Source organism: Lycium barbarum, chromosome 6 (genome assembly GCF_019175385.1).
Source record: "Lycium barbarum isolate Lr01 chromosome 6, ASM1917538v2, whole genome shotgun sequence".
In the NCBI taxonomy this organism is placed as follows: Eukaryota; Viridiplantae; Streptophyta; class Magnoliopsida; order Solanales; family Solanaceae; genus Lycium; species Lycium barbarum.
In genome coordinates, this window is record NC_083342.1 from 19,894,745 (window position 1) to 19,918,173 (window position 23,429).

At 36.1% G+C, this 23,429-nt stretch overlaps 2 protein-coding genes across 3 annotated transcripts; both read left to right on the top strand.

Moving 5' to 3' along the window:
- The first annotated feature begins 4,081 nt into the window (after nt 1-4,081).
- On the top strand, nt 4,082-13,149 carry LOC132643569 (polyadenylate-binding protein RBP47B'). 2 transcript variants are annotated; one of them, XM_060360025.1, is made up of 8 exons: nt 4,082-4,297; nt 8,194-8,674; nt 9,467-9,540; nt 9,611-9,741; nt 10,004-10,100; nt 11,335-11,490; nt 12,414-12,514; nt 12,681-13,149. In XM_060360025.1, the coding sequence occupies exons 1-8, from the start codon at nt 4,169-4,171 to the stop codon at nt 12,766-12,768; spliced, it is 1,257 nt and encodes a 418-aa protein (XP_060216008.1). In that variant the 5' UTR covers nt 4,082-4,168; the 3' UTR covers nt 12,769-13,149. The 2 variants fall into 2 exon arrangements, with proteins under 2 accessions (XP_060216008.1, XP_060216007.1); XM_060360024.1 differs by having other exon boundaries at nt 4,083-4,297; nt 9,464-9,540.
- Nucleotides 13,150-20,727: 7,578 nt separating this feature from the next.
- LOC132643904 (F-box protein CPR1-like) lies at nt 20,728-21,222 on the top strand. Its single transcript, XM_060360440.1, has one exon. It carries the CDS (start codon nt 20,728-20,730, stop codon nt 21,220-21,222), a length of 495 nt encoding a protein of 164 aa, XP_060216423.1.
- Nucleotides 21,223-23,429: the final 2,207 nt, after the last annotated feature.

A 23,429-nucleotide genomic window follows, 5' to 3' on the forward strand; every position in this document is an offset into this window, starting at 1 on the left:
TCATACCTGACCATAGAGGTTCGGTGCCTTACATACCCGACTATAATAAAGTTCGGTGTTATACATACCTGGCCCTACCATGGCTCAGTGTCATCTGTACCCAACTACAGTGGTGCGCGCGCGATAGGTATCATACCCGTCCATCTAAGCTCGGTGTTCTTACTAGTCATACTTATATATATATAGGAGTACATAAGTATCCTCACCATCTTCATCATCATCATCATCATTTTCATTATATCCTTCTTTGGAGGATCAACTATCATAGAATGAGACTAATGGTATCGTGAGAATATCAAGATTCATGAGCTTTAGTGATTCTAGGAATAAAATCGTCATGGATGATACTATGGATTTCACATGAAGGTATACACTAATAGAATCATGCCTTAAGAAAGAAGGGTTAGCCTTACATATCTTTATGTCTTCTTAACTACTTAACATTCACCTCCAAAGCCCGAGAAATCTACATTTAAGAGGGTTCATACCAAGGTTAGGCTTCAATGGCACCCTTAAGTTCAAACGAGTATAATTCGTAAGCTAGGGAAAATTGGGTAGCATTTCCCCTATTTCATCTACTTCTACCAAATTCCAAAACAACTCCCAATCAACAATGACATTATCAACAATACCATAATTAAGAGTTTTCATTCAAGTTAAGCATCATCCAATCCCAAAACTCCTTTTCATGCTTATTCATAACAATGGCTACAACACAACACCATATATGCTTACATACAATATTTCCTCAACATCATCTATAACATCCACAACAAGATTATACTCCTAACATGTCAAGAATTTCAATTCAAGATAACCTATAGCTCATAATATCCTTAAATTCCTACTTGAACTCCATTTTCATTTTTCTTCCTTCACTCACATGGTATAACAATCAAACAACCTCAACCGTATGTAAAAGATGTGAAATCTTACCTCAATCACTTAAGAACAAGTCTTGAATCAACTTACTCCACCAAGGTGAAAAACCCTAGCATCAACACCCAAGGAAAACTTGAATTCCACAAGCCCTAGCAAGTTTCTTAGCACTTGAATCTCTTAATTTTTCTTGGACTTGACTTAGATTAGTTTATGGAGCTGAAAAGAGGGTTTTTGGAGAGCTCTTGGATCTGATTTGAGAAAATAAAATGCCCAAATGAAGTGAAATGAAATATTTAAAGCGTGACTTAAAACCCGACGGGCAATTCAGCGCCCACTTTGACGGACCGTCAAAATTCCTACGGTCCGTCAAAGTTCCCAGCTTTGCACAGCTCACTGTGACCGTTATACGGTGGTGCTCTACCATTTGACGGGACGTCAAATATCCTACGGTCTGTCAAATGGTCCGTAAAGTGCCATCTTCCGATAAGTTGCTCCTTTCGATTCATTTGACTCCCAATCCTTATGGAACCTTCTTGGCACTTGCATAACACTTCATTAATCATACAAGAGGCCCCATAGCCCCTCCTCTAGACATTACTAAATAAATATCAGCTCAATTATAGCGAAAATCTTTCCAAACATGACTTACATCTCACTTCCTTCAACGAACATAGTTCCACATACTCATTTGACTTCAAAATCCTATGGTACACACTTTAAGCTATCTAATACTTTCCTTAATCTCGTAAGGACTTCTTATTCACCTTAAGCTCGCATTAGTCTACTCTCAATGCAATAAGTCCAAAATCTCAGAGGTGTAACAAGTAATGGCAGCGGAGGTCTGGCCAACCACCTGAGGTGGCTGACTAGCGGCCATGCTAGCCATTGTACGGCGGCTACGTGGGGTTATGCTAGGGTTTGCATGCAGGGTTTAGGAGAGAGAGAAGAGAGCTCCCTAGTTCTTATTTCAGAGGTTAATATTGTAGAGCTAAACTTGAGGAGGTTTTTCTGAAATTATCAGTCATATCTAAACTTGTTTAAAATATTTGTTTTAATAATGATGATATCATTTTTATTTTTCAATTTGTTGATGACCTGGATATTTTTTGTATTCCCAGTCCCAGTATCTACATGATAATGCATGCAACAACTACCGCACAAAATATAAACATAAAAAAAATTCATTACAGATTATACGGTCTTACAATAATAGAGAGAATATTACATTTTAAGCATTTATACGGTCTTACATAAAATTCAATGTGGTATGGACCTTTCGCAAATTCCACGCATAACAGAAATTTAGTAGATCTGTAATGACTTGTGATTTTTTTTTTTTTTTTTGTGATTTATAATGACTTACATTAGACTTGTGATTTTTTTTTTATACGGTCTTACAATAATAGAAAGAATATTACAATAATAGAAAGAATATTACATTTTAAGCATTTATATGGTCTTACATAAAATTCAATGTGGTCTGGCCCTTTCGTGAATTCCACGCATAATAGAAATTTAGTAGATCTATAATGACTGGTGATTTTTTTTTTTTGTGATCTGTAATGACTTACATTAAAATTGAAAAATAAAAATGATATCATCATTAGTAAAACAAATCTTTTGAAAAGGGAAAATGGTGCTCTTGTTTGTGAAAACAATCTTTAAAAGATGGTTGTAGTTGCATTTAATGGCAAGAATAGCTTGGGACCCCGCTGAACATGTCGATTTTTATTTAGTGTACACCTAAACTATGCGTTGGCTTAATTACCCCCCTGAACTTGGTAATGTGATAGTCTCGACCCCCCTAGTCGCTGATGTGGCAAAGAGCGTGAACACACTCTCTTTTAGGCACGTGGAAGGGTCAAAAATCGAAAAATCAGCTTCCAAGTGGAGTATTTTTCAACTATTAATCGCCATATAATCAATATAATGATTTATTTTTTCCAATTGTGTTTCTTTTTGGTTTTTCTTAATATTCATTGCATATTTTATCCCAATTGTATTTTTTTCTTTTTAGATATAATGATTATTTATTTCAACTATGTGTTTTTTTTCCTTTTTTGGGATCCAAATCTAAATAACTTAGTTGAAACTCTATTTATTTTAGCCAAATAAAAAGAAGGTTTAGCAAAAGTAATGAAGTTTAGAAGGTGTATTTTCTACAAAAAAAAATTGTGTATTTTTCTTTTCATGCAATTACTATTTAATTCAACTCTACATTATTTTTTTCGAGTCAAATTCTTAAAATATTTGGTCGATATTTTATTTATTTCTTTTTAGATACAATGATTATTTGCTTTAACTGTGTATTTCTTCTTTTTCTGACCAAATATATAAAAATAACTTGATTAGAATATCATTATCTTTAGACGAATAAAAAAAAGTATGGTCAAAATATTGTTGTTTCAAGTTCTTTTTTTACAGATTTGGCCCAAAAAAGATGATCTAAATAATTGGTGAACTTAAAAAGGTAAAAAATGTATATTTTATCCTTAAAAAATGCCACATGGACAAAAAAATCCATGTGGCAGCGCGTGTGTCACACGACCATGGGTTGCCAGCGTCTATGGGGGTCGAGACTATCATATTACCAAGTTCAGGGGGGTAATTAAGCCAACACATAGTTTAGGTGTACACCGAATAAAAATCGACAAGTTCAGGGGGGTCCTAAGCTATTCTGTCTGCATTTAATCTTTTAGTTGTATAATTTAGATGTAATGTAATGGTGGATGCATGGATTGTAATTGCAAATATTTTTTATGTTTTGGAATGCAATGATATTTTATGCCATATTTTTGTTTTTTGCCATAATATTTAGGAATTTCAGTGGATCGAATATGCACCTATACTATGCGAAACTGTACAAATATGCCCTCCAATATTTTAGTCGGGTTTCCGTTAAATCGTGGACATGAGTAACCCAAAAAGTAACGTTAAAGGCATATGTGAGACCACTTTTTAACGACGGGCATATCCGTGCAATTTCGTATAGTAGAAGGACAGATCTGGACTTTTCCTGTTATAAAAAATACTTGTTAAAATAAACTAAATTTAGAAACTTGGCCAAACAGACATAGTAAGTTTCGTTTGGATAGTTTCCAAGGGACAAATTAATTAGCAACTTACAAAAATATTTATTTTGGGAAGGCTATTTGGTCATTAATTATAGGTGCACCAAAATTAAACATTTACCAAGCTCTTCTCTCCTAAGGGCTAAGGTAATGTATATATTGAATTGATAAATTTGTTATAAACCCCTTCGAAACACAACACAGAAACCCAAAAAATGAACCCCCAACAGCAGCCATACCACCAGCCTGCTACTCTTGAAGAAGTGCGTACTCTTTGGATTGGTGATTTGCCATATTGGGCTGATGAATCTTATCTCCATAGCTGGTTTGCTACCACTGCTGAGGTCTCTCTTTTCTTTTTTCTTTTTCCCCTAAAAATTTAACTATACGCTTCTTGTTTTCATTTATTATGATTTTAGGCTGAATATGTTTATTTGGGTATCTTGCTTTTTGCTTAAGTAGTCAAATAGCCATTTCTTGGGACTGGTTAATCAGTAGTTAATGTGTTCCTTTGAATTCTTCTCCAGGAAAATAAGTGGGTTTCTTACTTATTTTCTTGTTCAGTACAAAGCATTTGTATATAATTTATATAAATAATACTATGTGAGGTGGGGGTGAGGGTGGGAGTGGGAGTGGGAGTGGGAGTGGGAGTGGGCGTAGGGGTGTGGCCGGTGGTGGAGCCAAGATTCTCATTAAGAGGTTCAAAAATATGAAGAAGTGAATAGACGAAGAAGCCAAAGGGTTTTAACATCTACTATATATAATTTTTTTTTTTAACTTTGTATATGCAGTGCAGTTTTCCGCCAAAGGGTGGACCCCTCAACCCTACCTAGCTCCTTCCCTAGGTGTGGGGTGGTGGGAATGGGGGCTACGGGGTGGGGGTGAAGATGAGGTGTGTTTGAGGAATCCATACGAAATGCCACTTGTGGTACTTGTTTTCCCTACTTCCACTAGGGAAGTCATTTCTAGACTTGTTTTCCTAGAGAAAATGTTTTCAGAAAATTTTGACCAACCGTACCTAGGAAAATAGGAAATTTCCTCCATACCGAACACACCCTTATTCTGATTTTTTGGTTGAATATGTATATTTGGGTATCTTGAGTTTTTCTAAAGTAGTCAAGATTTTTATTTGGTAAGTTCAAATAGCTAAGTCTTGTGGCTGGTTAATGAATAGTTATGTGTTTCTTTGAATTCTTGAAGAAACTTAAAACTGTAATAATGGTGAAATTTGTGGCGATTCTGCTCTATTTTTATTTATGTCGTTCTAGCAAGTGTTAGTGGAGCCTAGGATATTAGAAAAGGGAAAAAAATTGTGGCTAGACTATTATAGAAAATGAAATGAGGGAAGTATTGTTTGCTTTTGTTACAACGAGTGTAGTAAGGCATTGAGTCCTCCTTCCATGCTATGCTCGGTATTGCAATGTTTAGAGATTAAAAGGTTGGTTGGTGTAAAAAGGTGGTCTTTGTTTTGTGCACTTGGAAAGAACATAAGTGGAAATTTTGAGTAGGATGAACTCTTTTCGTACAAGTTGGTGCTTTTCTTGAGAAGCTGGTGAAATGTAGAACACTATGTGGCGGGATTAAAACTTTGGAATACGATTGTTAACATGAGAACTATCCCATGATTGAGAACTGCTCCCTTCTGAGTAACTAAGGGCGCGATTGGTGTGCTTTATAGGGTTTGTGTGATTGAACTTCAAAGAAGTATGTGCTATTTCAGATAAGGTGGAAATTAAGGCGAGGCTGAAGTGCTTGCTTCTTCATGGTATGTAGCCTAGCAACAAAGAAAGAGGGGTAAAATAGAAAGAAAACATCACCTTGATGTAAGGAAATTTTCTGGTGTAATGGTATAAGTGGTTCTAAGAGAAGATATTGTGTATAGCCGAAAGAACAATTCTTGCATTATTAGAATCTTCTTATTAGAAATGCTGAAAGATGTCTCTAATCTGACCTATCCAAGAGTTCCGACTTCCGACAACTAAGCTATCAGTTTTTCAGTTGTTAAAAAGCAGTGAATAGCTCCGCTTGGTTATGTTGAGGTGTATCAAGGAGCTTTTGACACGTTGGTAGGGAAGAAGCATGAGAAAGAAGGACACATAAAATCTTTCTCCCTCACTGTCTCATGGATCATTTTTAAGGCAAGGAACATAAGGGCTTCATAAGGAGTTGAGAATGCATTTTCACAAATGGAAATATGTACTGCTGCTTTGTATATTTCTCAAGTATAAATGGTTGGATGACCTTCGCTGAGAAGAACACATTTTTATAGCTAGACCATTTTTACACTGGGGTTTTCCTATTTATTGTTGTAGATGTAGGTTAGGTTAAATTTAGCCTCGTGTATGGTAGGATAAATGGGCCAGGCCGATAATTTTGCTTCCATCAAGTACTTGTTATCCCCTGCCCCTACATGTATCTGGTAACTCTACCTATCAAGGTTTAGGAAGACTAATATGTTGTTTCTGCTGGAAATTGAACCTTGATCTCCTATGATTTGCTTCCCACTTCATTGACCACTAGGCCATACCATTGAGTGCGTCACAAGTATTTCTGACTTGGGAAAAGGTCTGAATTTGCCAGTGAACTATGCGAAAATGGTCTACATATGACTAATGGAAAACTAATTGAACTAATTAGAATTTTCCACGTGTCAGACATGGCTTAAATTAAACCCAACCCGCATCACCTCTCCAATATTTCCAAAGCCATCTTCTTCACCACAGACACGACCAAAGACCACCAATGCATCTCCACCTTCTCAACTACAGAGAACACCCCATCCTCCACTTCCACCCACTCACCCGCAAGGGACCTCCTAAAAAATAACCACCTCCAACCATGCCATCTCCACCATCCTGCTGCCTAAACAACCACCACAGAAACACCATCACAACCTGGATTCTCCATTTTCCCAGCCTGAAGCACCAGTCTCCAATCCATAAATCAATAGCCAGAAAATTCCCCCTCTGTCATCTTAATCTGAAATCTCCATAACAGTTTCTCATTTGTTTCTGGTCTTAGAACATAAATCAACTCGCAGTTGCAAATAATGGGGTCATCTTTAGTTTCCAGCAGAGTAAGAGGTGACAAATGTTCTGAGTCACCAAAAGAATTGACTTTGGCTGTCCAAGAACTGGAATAGACTGAAGCTTGTAGGATGTAGATGGTGGGTTTTTACATTCTAGAAATTTTCCCTTTTGTGTTCTGTTGTTTTGCTTGAATTGATGGCATTGATACATTTGAAAAATCTCCATCAGATTTAAGCTTCTGCTGTGCATTATGTTGAAAGGGAGATGGTGGTCAGGGGGACTGGAGATGAAAATCTGTGATCTGGGTATTGAAGATTTAAGAATTCCCGAGATGGGTTTGAATCTTTTTCCGAGAATTTTGTTTTGGAAATAAAAAAAGAAGGAGAATTGGATGGTGTTGGGCATCTAGGAAAAACTGAATCTCATTGTGTTTGTTCAATCTTTTTCTTTTCTACTCTCTTTTTTCTTTTTAACGAGATCTTCTTAAAGTCTAACTGTGAAGGATGAAGTAGGTGGAAAATGGTGTGTTGCAGCGGTGGTCTTGTGTGTTACAATGGTAGATATAAGGCGTTTGTCAAAAGTTGTGAAAGAATTTTAAGGGGTTTTCATGGCTGAATTTGGAGGAAGGCTGGCTGGCGGAGCTAAGGTGGTGCTTATAGTGGCATGGTGTTTCAATGGAGGAAAGAGATGAAGAAGGTTGGAGAGATGAGTTGGACACGTGGCAAATTTTGGTGTGAATCAGTCCAATTAGAGACTAATTAGTTCAATTAGTTTTCCGTTAGTCAGTAAGGGCAAAATTAAGCCACTCTATGACGGCATGGGTAGTTTTGACCCCACTGTTGACGGAGGGCGTATGTAGACCATTTCACATAATTTAGGGCGGATTTTTTCCTTTGTGACTTTGGAGTCCGACATTGGAAAATGCTGGTTCACTTTCTTAAAAGGAAAAGTTACAACTAATTATTGTAGTTAAAACTTTGACTAGTCCATCGTTTGCTCTCCTTAACATCAAATGCTTAAGCTTGTTTTAGGTAATGTGTAGTGATGACTCCACATTACTGTCACAAGCTTCTCCTTTCTTTGGCAAACATGTGTACTGTTACTTTGATTCAAATATAGAGTTCATCATACTACTATAATGAAAAGGTTCAATTATAATCTTATGCTTATTCAATCTAATGTTATGTTAATGACCAATTTGGTCTATTCAGGTGCTTTCAATAAAAGTTATCCGCAACAAAACCACTGGCCAACCAGAGGGCTATGGGTTTGTGGAGTTTTCTTCCCATGCAGTTGCTGAGCGGATTTTGCAGTCGTATAATGGAACTCAAATACCGGGGACAGAGCTAACTTTTAGGTTAAATTGGGCATCATTTGGGATTGGTGAGCGTCGTGATGCTGGGCCAGAGCATTCTATATTTGTTGGAGATCTAGCACCTGATGTAACAGATTATCTACTGCAAGAGACTTTTCGTACTCACTACCCATCCGTTAGAGGAGCGAAGGTTGTTACTGATCCGAATACTGGCCGCTCAAAGGGATATGGTTTTGTTAAATTTGCTGATGAGACAGAACGGAACCGTGCCATGACTGAAATGAATGGGATGTATTGCTCAACTAGGCCGATGCGCATTAGTGCAGCAACACCAAAAAAGTCAAACACTATCCAACCACAATATGCAGTAGCAAAAGGTAATTCATAACTGTATTTTCTAGTGAGTGATAAGTTGTATTAATATTTAAATCCAGCAATAAGGTAGTGCTGTATGATTACGGAAATGACCTTACATATGTATACACACACACACACACAAATACAAGCATCAAATGTTATTATTGCTTAGGGAAGGGGATAGTGCATAGTGGAATTATCCCTCACCAACTGGCTAAGTATGAGGTCTCGCAAGTCACACCAACCTCGAGTCCCAGTGACTTTGTAATATGAGAATATAGTTCTTTTTTTTATAATTGAGAAAGCACTGAGGGCCAATGGTGCACGGTTTGAAACTCGGTGGATAATAGACCCGCCCCTTTATAAGATTACATTCCATAACTTAAACCCGTAACTTGATGCCTGATGCTTCTAATGATAACAATTATTTCATCAAAAAAAAAAAAAAAACGTAAACCCGTAAAATTCTAAGAACTACTAAGTTTTCAGATCAAACAACATAGTAAGTAAATACATGCATTTGTATTTTTGTAGTGTAACACTTCAGCATCGCCTCAAACATCTTTGGTTCCTTTCTCCTAACACATAAAATACTTGCTGGAACAGTTACCCATATCTCTTTCACTTTTTTTGCTGATGCACCTTCGATAACTTGATAGAACAATAGTTTTCTAGAAAGGATATCAGATGTATTGGTGGACACTCAAGTCATTGCTTGGAAGATTTGCGTAGCTTATAAATGCATTGATCTTTTGAATTTCTTTTATGTTCCTCAGCACACTAAACACTGAAATTTTGTTTTGATGCAGCAGTATATCCCCCTGCCGTCGTTTATCCTCCGATAGTGCAGACTATTCCTGTAGATAATGACTTGACTAATACAACAGTAAGTTAGTAACTTGGAGTGTGTCCCTCGTATTTCAACTTCTCTTCTGACAGTTTTTGCTGAACTGCAGGTTTATGTTGGTAATCTGGACCCTAACTTAACTGAGGAGGAACTGAGACAAGTATTTTTGCAGTTTGGAGAAATTGTTTATGTTAAGATCCCTGCTTCCAAGGGCTGTGGTTTTGTGCAGTTTGCTGCCAGGTATCTGTCTTCATGGAACTTTTACTTCTATTATACCAAATAAGTGTATTGGTCTGCCAAAGTTGATGTAATAGTTACCTGTAACAGTTGATTGTACTTCTGCGTTAAGATAACCTTTCCAGTCACTTGAAGGAGTTAAAAATCAATGAGCAAATGTGTGAGAGATTACAAATATGACAAAATCATGGAATGTTGATCTTTTACTTATTCATAGCATTTATTTATGAGTGTTCATGTTTTGTCCCTCATATTCATTATACAGGTCATCTGCTGAAGAAGCAATCCAGAGAATGCAGGGTGCTGTGGTTGGTCAACAAGTTGTTCGTGTTTCTTGGGGTAGGAGTCCGACAGCTAAGCAGGTGAAAATTATCCTGTAGATTTTCATTGTTAGCTTTATTCTTTGGGATCTTAAGAAGATTTTACTCGTATCATGGAATTTGTTGCAGGAGTCTGATAGCTAAACAGGTGAAAATATTCCTGTAGATTTTTATTGTTAGCAACAAAGTTTAGTCTTTAGGATTTTAGAAAGGTGTCACAAAGATGTTTTGAAGGAAGAAGTAGTTCTATCCAGAAAATTAAGATGAACCGCCTTTGTACTTTTCATTTTTGGTGTGAAGGAGGAGCTCTTAAAAGATGTAGTTTCCCTGTTAGACACGATTGGGTCCCTATAAGAAGAACAAGGATGTATATTCTTGCTTATTTTGAACTTGTAAATATGATTTCCAGCATAGCCTTTGTGCTGAAGATTTATAATATTGTTACCTTTCTCAAAACAAACAAAAAAAGGTTATCCATGTCATGAAATTGTTTTAATGTTGGTGGACAAGTCCATCAAGAATATCTGGCAGAATCATCCAGCATGTATTTTTTGGTGTATATGGACAGAAAGGAACAAAAGATGTTTTGATGGGATCTCAGCTCTTAACTGCTCTCTTAGGCCCAAGTGTTTGATGAATCTTTTTAGTTGGAGCCTTTCCCCTGTAAATGATGTCATTCCCCTTTTAGATTTTATCAGCTCACTCTCAGTGGCTTAGCAGCCTTGAGTTTTTGCTTCTGGTTCTTAACTCCCAGCTCATACTAGTTTTTTTGCAGTATTTGGAGTTATAACCATATGATTTGTAATCATTCACGTATCTTCTTGATGCTTTTTTAATGCAACAACTTACTTCAACAAAAAAAAGAAATTGTTTTAATGTTGGTAAGAATCTTCATTCACAAATCTCATTAGGGACTAGTCCAATCTTTTCCAGCACCGGTGCAATACAAAAGAGTCCTTTAGATGCCATTTAAAACAAAATTGAGAAGTCTTTTAGGTAATGGACATCTAGTTAAATATAGAAGGTTGTTGCAACAAAATTTGTTGTTAGGCTTTGAAAAAGCAATCCATTTAAGATGAGCGGTAAAAAATTACCACAAACATTATAAAATCTCGTGTTCTATATGGATCTATTCTTTATAGACATTAGTGCTATGTATGTACATCAAGAAGCAAACTGTTTTTCAGCATGCTGGTATTAACTGTAGATCTGAATTGCTTATATTCCACAAGTTATTGACTGTCTAACATCTGATAAATATGGTGCTATCTTGTAGGACTCTGGTCTATGGGGTCAGCCTGCTGATCCGAGTCAATGGAGTGCTTATTATGGCTATGGACAAGGTTATGATGCCTATGCTTATGGAGCCACCCAGGATCCTTCACAATATGCATATGGTGCATATGCTGGTTATGCGCAATACCCTCAGCAGGCAAGATTTTACTTATTTTTCTCGTTCAGGCCATTTCTTTTTTGTTGATTATGATGAGAAGCTGAATGATTAAGCTACTTCATGAACTTATCTGCCAACTTTTTTTGCATTCTGGAATAGCTAATAAGACGATTGCACTCGGTAAAATCGTCGTAATTCTCTTGGTCATAACTTTTAAGCATCATATTAATATCTTTCATAGTCTCTCACTCTTCCTAGCTGTGTCAGGCAATTCCAGAATATTGCTTCCCTTTTGTATAGGTTTCCTCATTTTGCTGAACAGACTGCTAATAATTAGCCAGAAGGAAGGTAGCTCAGTTGATAGGGCTCCTTGTTATAGACAAGACAAATTTTTCAAGGTTGTTCAGCATAGAATCAGAAAAATTTAATTTTATTGAGGAACCCATGTCTTACGCCAATGCTTATAATGCTTTGTTTACAATTTTCATGGATCTGTTCAGCGTAGAATCAGGAAAATGTGATTTTATTTAGAAATCCATGCCTTACGCCATTACTTCAAATGCTTTGTCTAAGTATTTAGGGAAGCTTTGCAACTTTTTCTAATATCTCATCGTCTTCATAACTTCTACTCTGGTCTGGTTCTTGATTTTTTTTCCGGTTTTGACTTCTTTTTTAAGTTTTTTTTAGTTCTGAATGTTATGGCTGGTCTATCTTACACTAGTTCCCTGAAGTTTGATGTCTTTTCATTACCAAACATTATGTAGTTGACGATAACTCATTGGTGTATGAGCAGGCTGTCCATGTGATGACTACACTGTGAACTTTGTTTTTCCTTTCTTAATAACCTGTTTCTGGAAATAATATCTGTCTCCTATTTTAACTGGGTCATATTTAAACGAAGAACGTTTTGTAGTATGTATTATTTATCTTCTGACAGTACGAAGTCAATCCTTTTGGTGTAGGCTGAAGGTGCTCAGGATTTGTCTACAATGACTGGCGCTCCTCCAGTTATTGAACAAAGAGAAGAGCAGCGTGATCCTTTGGCTATGCCAGACGTTGACCGGTAAACATTGCATTTGCAGCTTCTTCTTGTGTACTTTAATCTCTTTAGGTGCTTTGTTAGACTTAAAGCAGCAGTTGCTCGTGAAGAAAAGCTTACTCGCTGCCCTCCCACCTGCTTTTTACACTCAAAAGGTTTCCGACCTAATGATAATTGTTTCTTACCACAGGCTAAATAATGCTTACCTTGCTGTCCATGCAAGCACAATCTTGGGCCGGCCATTGTGGCAGAGGACTTCATCGTTTTCACAAGTATAGACTTCACCATTACAGAGATACTGTACCTGTTTGGATTGAGTTCTCCAGTGTATGTTTATTGGTAACAAAGACTTGCCCAGCCTTCAAACTGCACGCTGCATCTCAGTCTAACATGCTTAATGCTACTTTCTGGGTTCTCGGTCGAAATTTTCCTTTATTGGTTTCATCTTATTTCCAGTGTAAGTATAGCCTTAGTTTTCTCAGGGAGTTAGGTGTCTTTCAGTTACTTATTAGCGACACTTTGTATGTTTTCAGTACTACTTTTCTCAAGAACCAAGAGATAACTATCTATATTTGTGTGTGTATTTTCATGTTGGAGACATGGTGGAAGAATGTATTTTCATGTTGGATTTTTTTAGTTCAAAGGTCAGCGTTATGGTGCGAGGTCAGACAATAACCTTAACTTGTATATTACAACAACAACAACATTTCCAGTGTAATCCCACAAGCGGGGTTTGGGAGGGTAGTGTACGCAGACCAGGAGTTAGGAAGGTTGTTTCTGAAAGACCTTCGGTAACCTTAACTTGTATATTAAAATCCAAAAGGCAAATATATGCGAGATCGGGGTTATATTTCTTCCCACATCATCTGAAGCAAAAAAAGAGATGAACATATGTCGTTTTGTCCTATGATACATGTATGAGGGTAGTTGATCAATTACAATGGATAGTGAGTACCCCAAACCAAAAGAATTATACGTAAAAATATTCATCCTTGGTCTGATTTTAAAATTGATAAGTTGGTCTCCGTTCAACTTCATGGAGGTTTTTGCTTCCTCACGGAAAGTAATTAGTCCCCGTGAAGAGTAGCGACTCCATAAGACTCTTCTTAAACTATGGACGAAGGGGTAGTTTCCTTCATTCTTAATCTTCCAAATCTGATTTAGGACTTAGCGCATATCCCAAGGTGGAGAGTTGGTATTATTAATAGCATTCAAAACCACTTGTAAGTATGATTCTACAATCACCTCATTGACATCCCTTTTAATGGCATTCCCTTTTAATGAGAGTTTCGTCGAATCCATGAGGTCCGGAATGGACTAAGTTGACTAGTATGTTCTGGTCCTAAGGGGTTTGGGTGTTTTGGACTTTGGGTTGGAAACTAATTAAGTTTGAAGTTTAGAGTTGACCACGGTCAACATCGGGTCAAAATGACATTGTTTCGATGTTTTGAGGGTGCGAAATGCATATTTGGTTTGTGTCCGCGAGGTGTCGAATGAGTGTCGGGTGTTGAAATGAAGTTTGGACTGAATTTTGGACTGCTGGTTTCTGGTGCCAGGCACCCTTCTTTGCAATCGCGAGAAGGGTGTTGCAATCGCACGGCGGGGTGGTCTATCGCGACCGCGATTGTGGGCTTCGCGCTCATGATGTTTTCACTGTAGCCCACTAAATTAGTACCCCAACTTCAAAAATATTTTCCCATTTCATATTTCAAGTTCTAGAGCTCTAAATTGGGAGATTTCAAGGGCAATGGACTCGTTTTAGCTCGGGGGGGGGGGGGGGGGGGGAGGTAAGATTTTAACTTTTATTTTGATGTTTCCTCTTAAATTCTTCCATTAATTAGCATCCTAATCCATGATTTTGGGTGGGAAATTAGGGATTTTAGCACAAGAGTAGAAATTATGAATTTCTTTGATTTTGAGGTCGACTTATGGATGGTTTTAGTTCATTTTTTTTGGATTTAGACTATTTAGGCTATGGGTAAACCGATATTATTGTAAATTCCAGTTTTGCCCTTGGGGGCTCGAGGTTACCTTTGTGGGTTTCCAATCAAAGTATAGCAATATGGGTGTCTACATACTCGTATACTTATGTAAATTATGTATTTGATAGACTAGGAAAGATCCGAGGCTTTGAGGAAAGGAAAGGTGATTTTTGAGCTTCATGGCATGTTTGCTCGACTTACGAGGTATGTTAAGATTTCTAGACTTCGTCGAGGGACATTTTTGCTAATTAAAGATAAACGGAATTCATGGGTAAGGTGGAAAGAGGGGGCTGGGGGTCGTCCCCGTGGTGTGACGGACATTGCTATGAGTACCGGTGTTATGAATGGGAAATTATGATCTTGTGTAGTTATGAATAGTAATCCGAGAATGCCAAGCATATGGGCATTAAGTGATATTACATAAACTTATTTGCTTATAGTGTGTTGTCTCATCATTTAACCCGTATACTTGTGATAGCCAAGGTGATTGCATATTATGCTTTGTATTTGGTTAATTTGAGATGCATTGCCATTCCCTTATTCTGCTGATATTATCATGCATATAAATTGGTATGAGATGGGATATGAGTAAAGGTCAAGCACGTGGAGATCGTCTGTGCCAAGGATTGTTTGATAGTGCATTGAGATCGTCCACACGGGCACGTGGAATTGTCCATGCCGGTATATGGACCTCGCAAGTCCATCATGAGTCACGAACTCCCAAAGATTACTGAGGAGTTTCGTGTATATACTGTTTAAGAGAGGATTTGGTACTTGAGGCTTATCATTGCAGAGCATTGCATTGTATTACATCCTCTATTCTTACCTGATTATGTGCTTAATTGATTGTTGGACATTATTTGGCATTTGATTATCCTTATTTCGGTGAAACTTGACTGTTGGGTGTAATGCAGACTTGTAAGATTAAAAGATGGTTTTCTTACAAAATCCTGTCACTACTTCTTCGTTGTCAGTCTATGAGATTTGCTGGGAAAATGTGGCTTCGTGCTCATACCACACTTGCTGCACTCTTTTGTGGTGCATATTCGGTTCCGAGTACGAGCGGATCCCGTAGAACGTATTGAGTCAGAGTATTGTTGATTAGAGGTCGTGGTGAGCTGCATGGCTGTTCTGCAACAACTTTCTCCCTTTATTCCTTTTATTATTTTGTCTTCTAGTAGTATTCAGAATGTGTATTTCCGAATTTCCGACAGTGCATTTCAGTATTCAGACTTGTATCGTATTGTAGTGGCTCTTGTACTTATGACACAAATCATGGGAGGTCTTGTTGTCTCCGCATATATAGACTTTGTATTGGATATTTCGATAATATCATTAATTTCTGCTAAATTCATTTAATTGAATTGTAATGGTTTGGGGTGTTGACTTGCCTATTGATTGGGAATCAGGCGCCATCACGGCTATCAATTTTGGATAGTGACATGTATATATATATATATATATATGATATAATGAAATGATATTGATTATCTTAAACAATTACAACTTAGCTACAGGCATTTTCTTATATTTTAATCTTTGTAAATTGTCAATGATGAACCACTTAGTGACAACTTGTTTGAAACTCAAATAAAAAGTTTCAAATGTCGACGTGCAGAAAACATAGTAGTATATATAATTTATTTCCAATTTGAATGAGTCCATTCTAACTCACTCATAATTTTACAAATGATATTCTTAGGATGCTGCTTTGATTAATGACAACTTGATACATTTAAAATGAGAATGATCAAACCCATCGATAGATACTTGTGGTCGTCCGGTTCTTTCACTTGAACACCTCAATTAAACTTTGTTTCATTTAGACATTTGAGGTAGGGTCAGACTGTGCCATTTAGACATTTTTCGCAGAATCAGCCAAATTTACAAAGTGTGTGCAATACACTCGCTGCTGACGTGGCAAATGACGATAAAATGAGGACATGTGTCTTTTTTAATTAAAAAATATATTTTAAAATATTTAATAACAAATTAAAAGCAATACTCTAAAAAAGAAAAAGAAAAACTTGATTTATTAACAAAAAGAAAAAAGAAAAAAAATGACACATTGAAAATTCTGAAATGAATAGTTGTTCTTGGTGTTATTCACCATCTTTATGTTATTCTGGTTACAACCACGATCTTAATCCAAATTTTCAAGAGAAACTCCTTCAAATTTGTTATAACTTCAGCGAAAGATTCCCCATGAGGACCAAAGACAATCCAACATTAATTTTTCAAAATTTTCTCAAATCAATTAACCCTTTTTAAACCTTCAAGGTTTCTAAAGAATCCATTAATGGCAAGTTTTTTTTTTTAAAAAAAAATCATTTTGGGGATTTTATTTTTCTTTTGTTTATGAAATATATTTATCCAAAGAAAAATCATCTTTCTTGTCGTATAAACGCTTAGGGAGAGAGAGGGTGGTGGCGGACTTGATTTGTTCCTGTAAACAAAATAGCAATGATGGAAGGTTTGTTAATGGTGGAAGATTTATTAAATGGAGAAGAAAGAGAAAAAAAAAAGTAAAGAACAAGAAGGAAATAAAAAGAATTAAAAAAAAAAAATCTGTTTTTTGGGCTCTTCACTCGCCAGTTTGGTGTGCAAATCACGCAAGTTTTCAAGTCAGCAAAAAGTGTGTCTAAACGGCACAGTCAGATCCTACCTTAGGTGTCTAAATGAAACAAAGTTTAGTTAAGGTATTCAAGTGAAAGAATCGGATGACCACTGATGTCTATGGATGAGTTTGGCCAAATGAGAAGGGACAAGTATGTTTGTCAAACATTCCAAACTAAGCTTCCTGGCCTCCCTCAGACAAAAACCAAAAACTTTTTTAGTTGACAATGACAAATAGAAACCGGTTTCTTTTAGGCTTTGGCTTTGAGGACTCATCATCTCTTTAAATATTTCCATTTCTATGCACATAAAAAGTATAGTCCATAAAAGAAAGAATATTTATCATGGAATCATCCCATAGAAACAACCAATCAATAAACCATGAGACAAACCAAATTCCAAATTGTGTAGTACAGGACTCCACTTCTCAGCTTCCTTCTGAAATTCTGGCGGACATCTTCGCAAGATTACCAATCAAGGCGATCGTCCACTGTAAGTGTGTTTGTAAAACTTGGTACAAGCTTATTTCTGATGATCATTTTAGTAGTAATATGTATCCTGAGGAGACACCCTTTACTCACGTAGCCCTTATGGATGTAAGCTATCTTCTTAGTCGTGTTGGTTCACCTTATTTGTTGGAATTTGAAGGAAAAGTACATGAGTGCAATAATCCAAGCACTCTGTTGTCAATGAAAATCAAATTTCTACTATATTAGAAGCACCGGATGGTGCCCTTTTTCGTCGTCCGTTTGTGAGCCCAAAAAAATTATGGGCCCACATATTAAACACAAACCATCCAATATTAAAAAAAAAAAAAAGTAAAAAAAGTGGAACCCACCATCTCCAAATTCACGGAGAAAAAAAAAGTGGACCCCATATTAACAAAATCAAGCAATATAAAAAAAAGTGAATCCCATATTAAAAAAACAAACAATGTCAAAAAAAAAAACGTGCAGACTTTGTATTCGTAGCAAACACTAATATAATAAAGTTTTAGATACGGAGCACAAACTATAATGTTATATTAATCGTGTTTTGAACATTAAAAAAAAATTTAAAAAAGGTGGAACCCGCCATCTCCAAACTCACGGGGAAAAAAAAGTGGGCCCCATATTAACAAAATCAAGCAATATTAAAAAAAAATGAATCCCATATTAAAAAAACAAACATCACAAACCATCCAATATTTAAAAAAAAAAAAGTGTGGTCCCTATGTTAAACACAAACCAACCAATATTAAAAAAAAAAAAAAAGTAAAAAAAGTGAAACCCACCATCTCCAAATTCACGGAGAAAAAAAAAGTGGACCCCATATTAACAAAATCAAGCAATATAAAAAAAAAAGTGAATCCCATATTAAAAAACAAACAATGTAAAAAAAACGTGCAGACTTTGTATTCGTAGCAAACACTAATATAATAAAGTTTTAGATACAGAGCACAAACTATAATGTTATATTAATCGTGTTTTGAACATTAAAAAAAAAAGTAAAAAAAGGTGGAATCCACCCGCCATCTCCAAACTCACGAGGAAAAAAAAAGTGGGCCCCATATTAACAAAATCAAGCAATATAAAAAAAAGTGAATCTCATATTAAAAAAAACAAACAATGTAAAAAAAAACGTGCAGACTTTGTATTCGTAGCAAACACTAATATAATAAAGTTTTAGATACGGAGCACAAACTACAATGTTAATTGTGGGCCCACATATTAAACACAAACCAACCAATATTAAAAAAAAAAAAAAAAGTAAAATAAGTGGAACCCACCATCTCCAAACTCATGGGGAAAAAAAAAGTGGACCTCATATTAACAAAATCAAGCAATATAAAAAAAAGTGAATCCCATATTAAAAAAACAAACAATGTCAAAAAAAAAAAAAAACCGTGCAGACTTTGTATTCGTAGCAAACACTAATATAATAAAGTTATATACGGAGCACAAACTATAATGTTATATTAATCTGTTTTGCACATTAAAAAAAAAAAGTGGAACCCACTATCTCCAAACTCACGGGGAAAAACAAGTGAACCCCATATTAACAAAATCAGGCAATATAAAAAAAAAGTGAATCCCATATTAAAAAACAATGTAAAAAAAAACGTGCAGACTTTGTATTCGTAACAAACACTAATATAATAAAGTTTTAGATACGGAGCACAAACTACAATGTTATATTAATCGTGTTTTGAACATAGTAGGGCACTTTTTCGTCGTCCGTTTGTGGGCCCACATATTAAACACAAACCAACCAATATTAAAAAAAAAAAAAGAGGTAAAAAAAGTAGAACCCGCCATCTTCAAACTCACAGAGAAAAAAAAAGTAGACCCCATATTAACAAAATCAAGCAATATAAAAAAAAAGTAAATCCCATATTAAAAAAAATAAACAATGTAAAAAAAAATGTGCAAACTTTGTATTCGTAGCAAACACTAATATAATAAAGTTTTAGATACGGAGCACAAACTACAATGTTATATTAATCGTGTTTTGAATATTAAAAAAAAAAGTAAAAAAAGTGGAACCCACCATCTCCAAACTCACGGGGAAAAAAAACTGGGCCCCATATTAACAAAATCAAGCAATATAAAAAAAAAGTGAATCCCATATTAAAAAAACAAACAATGTCAAAAAAAAAAATACTGCAGACTTTGTATTCGTAGCAAACACTAATAATAAAGTTTTAGATACGAAACACAAACTATAATGTTAATTGTGGGCCCACATATTAAACACAAACCAACCAATATTAAAAAAAAAAAAAGTGGAACCCACCATCTCCAAACTCACGGGGAAAAAAAAGTGGACCCCATATTAACAAAATCAAGCAATATAAAAAAAAGTGAATCCCATATTAAAAAAATAAACAATGTAAAAAAAAAACGTGTAGACTTTGTATTCGTAGCAAACACTAATATAATAAAATTTTAGATACGGAGCACAAACTACAATGTTATATTAATTGTGTTTTGAACATTAAAAAAAAAAGTAAAAAAAGTGGAACCCACTATCTCCAAACTCACGGGGAAAAAAAAAGTGGACCCCATATTAACAAAATCAAGCAATATAAAAAAAAAGTGAATCCCATATTAAAAAAACAAACAATGTCAAAAAAAAAAAAAAAAAAACGTGCAGACTTTGTATTCGTAACAAACACTAATATAATAAAGTTTTAGATACGAAGCACAAACTATAATGTTATATTAATCGTGTTTTGAACATAATATATAGTGTATATATATATATATATATATATATAATCACTATTCAAAGACAACTACATACCCATAGATGCACTATAATCAAACACTAATATAATAAAGTTTTAGATACAAAGCACAAACTACAATGTTATATTAATCGTGTTTTGAACATAATATATAGTGTATATATATATATATATAATCACTATTCAAAGACAACTACATACACATAGATGCACTATAATCTAAAGTGTTGGGCCCGTGGCCATCTAGTCTCCCATAGAAGAGATGTTAGCAGTAGGCTCTTCCAAAGGATTATTTTGTTTAGTGGAAGTTTTCCCTTCATCATGATTTGTTCTACATAAATAATCCAATACTAGAACAGTATGTTGTTCTCCCAAAAGCTAATAGATGTTCATATGAAGAAACTTGCACGATGGGCTACAGTTTTGGATATAGTCCATCAAATAGGCACTTTAAAGTCATCAGAATTGTCACTCAGCTACGAGTAGGTTGTGAAGCTCCAGCAAAAGCTGAGATCTTTACTCTCGGACACGATGAAACATGGAGGAATTTGGATGTTTCTTCCATCCAATACTATTTTCGATCTAGTGCAATTACACTTGGTGGAACTCTTAACTGGATAGTTGGCAAGTATGAATGCACAATCCTTAAAACAATAACACAGATTAGTATTGATCTTATAGTTGGATTTGACATCGACAAAGAGAGGTTCAGGACAATTCTTTTGCCCTCTGCCCTGGAAAGTCAAAAGAAAGAAATGAGGCTAACAAGTGTTGGAAATTGTCTTTGTATAGCTGATTATAATGAGTATATATTTCAGATTGATGTCTGGAGAATGAAAAACTATGGAGTTTCTGAGTCATGGACAAAAACCTGCATTATTTCGACAGTCTTTAGTATTTCTTGATAAGGACCAGTTCCCCTTCTGTTGTGATTGTTTCACTGAATCTTTTGGAGATCTATTTAGACTTATGGTTCTTCAATGACTTCCTTATAACTTTCTCGTACTTAATTGTCTTTGCACACGTTATTTTTGTGCGGAAGAGACCCCGGCGAAGGCAAAGTATCCAAGACCTTCACTTCCACTTTTTTGACAAAAGAGGAAGAAAGTTCTTGGTGTGTAACTTAGTAGCTAAGAAATTGTCTTCAACAATGATGTATATATTTTCCTTCTTTTACTTATACTAAGTAGCTTTTCTACATGCTGAGTCATATATTCTACCTAATTATTTCCTTCAACTCAATTTATGTGACATTTTTTCTTTTTTAGTCAGTCTAAAAAGAACGACACATTTTATATTTAGTAAATTGCATAAAGATTTTGTAAATTTTGTGATAGCAGCAACCATGTAACGACCCTTCCGGTCGTTATGGAAAATGTAGGATCACCCCACCAAATAAAACCTTCCCAAGGGTAGAACGAGCTAATAGAAGTTCGGTTGTATAAGTCTAAGAACTGAAAACTTGACTTGGTTGCGAATTTTGTTTGATTGTGTTGAGCCATCGGGGGATGACGTTGGAAATTAGAACTCCGTTGGGAATTCCGAGGCCCCAGGTGGGTTCGTATGATGTTTTGATGTATACGTGCATGTTTTGTTTGAGTTTGTGAGGCCTTGGATGAAATGTTGGGTGATAGAATGGAAAACTGGGAAAAATGGTGAGCTTACTGCCCAAATGGTACCGCTACGGCAGGGTAGGTACCGCTGCGGCGGCACCGCTATAGCAGTGTATCGCTTGCCGTAAGCGGTCAGCCGTTGTTCGTATGTCCGCTGAGGCAGGCAATGTCCCGCCATAGCGGTGGTCGGATTTCTTTTTGTCCGCTGTAGCGGACACTTGGCCGCTATAACAAGACCACTGCAGCGGTGGTTTGACAGCCACAGCGGTCAACGAGGACAAAATTCCGGGTTTTAAACACTTAGTTCTGAATGCTTTATTCATAAAATTCCAACACAGTTCCCCATAAGCACCTAGGGCGAATTTCCAAGCTATAGCAAGAATATTCTTGAGAGGTAAGTCTCATCCATCCCTTTTAATCATTACGTATCATCTTCATGATCATCATCCCTTTTATGGGTCTTCAATGGTGAATTAGTAATAGTAACCCTAGAACCTAATAAACCTTCTATACTTGATGGGTTATGATTGTTATAACTTATTTATCATCTAATGGCTTAGGTTAACTCCTCTTAATCATGAATTGAACCTTTAGAGCCATGAACTACGTGAATTGAGACTTGTGTTTTATAAAAATGGTAGCTTGACCATGGAAACTGCTTGTAATGGATGTTTTGATTAAGTATCCTTAGTAAATTGATGATTAGTGGTTACTAAGGACATTGTTAGGTTATTTACACCTAGGAATTATTCACCCATTGGAATGGGGCTAAAGGGAAGGGTGTCTTGCATTGATTTTGTGACTAGGGTATTTGTGACTCATTGAGCATTCTAATTTCTAGACTTTGAGCGTTCCTAGGCTTTACAGAAGGGAAAAGCTGTAGCGGAGTGATTTGCATTGTTCCAGCTCTACGTTTGAGGTAGGTTACGGTCTACTTGAGTTAGACTTTGATTGGTTGATTGTATGTGTTGTGAATTCAATAGAAGAAAGCATGTCTAGTCTTCATGCATGATATGTGTGTGGTTGAACCCCTATGTGTAATTGATTGAGTGACTGTTGACTGTGTGTGGGCTTCGTGCCACAATTCATCGTGTTGAACCTATAGTTGATGTTGTTGTATGAGAAGTTAATATGATCTTCTCGGTAAAATTGTGATACAAAATGATGACTTGAGCATTGATAATGAGAGGGCAAGAAATATTATTATGTACAGATTATGAAAAGGCACACTTGACCGAAATGAGGATATGACCTAGACTATGGGCTCGTGGTCCAAGGTTCGTTCCAGAAACGAGTGATACATTGATGTGGACCGCGTCTGAGGTTCTTTCCTGAGCGGAGGATTTATGGCTCAGGTCCGATGAGTATCCGGAACGAGTGGTACATGGACACCATGGGTCCCCTGCAGGTCATGACTACTGAGCAATGACATCAGTTAGCATGTGTGTACAGTGAGTATAAGGTTATTGTTGATGGACTTGTTCTCATTTGTAGTTTCC

Excerpts from the sequence above, each read along its gene's own strand:
- LOC132643569 (XM_060360024.1), top strand. The coding sequence starts at position 4,169 with ATGAACCCCCAACAGCAGCCATACCACCAGCCTGCTACTCTTGAAGAA. Across the intron at positions 8,675-9,463 it reads ACAATATGCAGTAGCAAAAG|CAGTATATCCCCCTGCCGTC; the intron begins GTAATTCATAAC and ends GTTTTGATGCAG. Across the intron at positions 9,742-10,003 it reads TTTGTGCAGTTTGCTGCCAG|GTCATCTGCTGAAGAAGCAA; the intron begins GTATCTGTCTTC and ends TTCATTATACAG.
- LOC132643904 (XM_060360440.1), top strand. The coding sequence starts at position 20,728 with ATGGGCTACAGTTTTGGATATAGTCCATCAAATAGGCACTTTAAAGTC.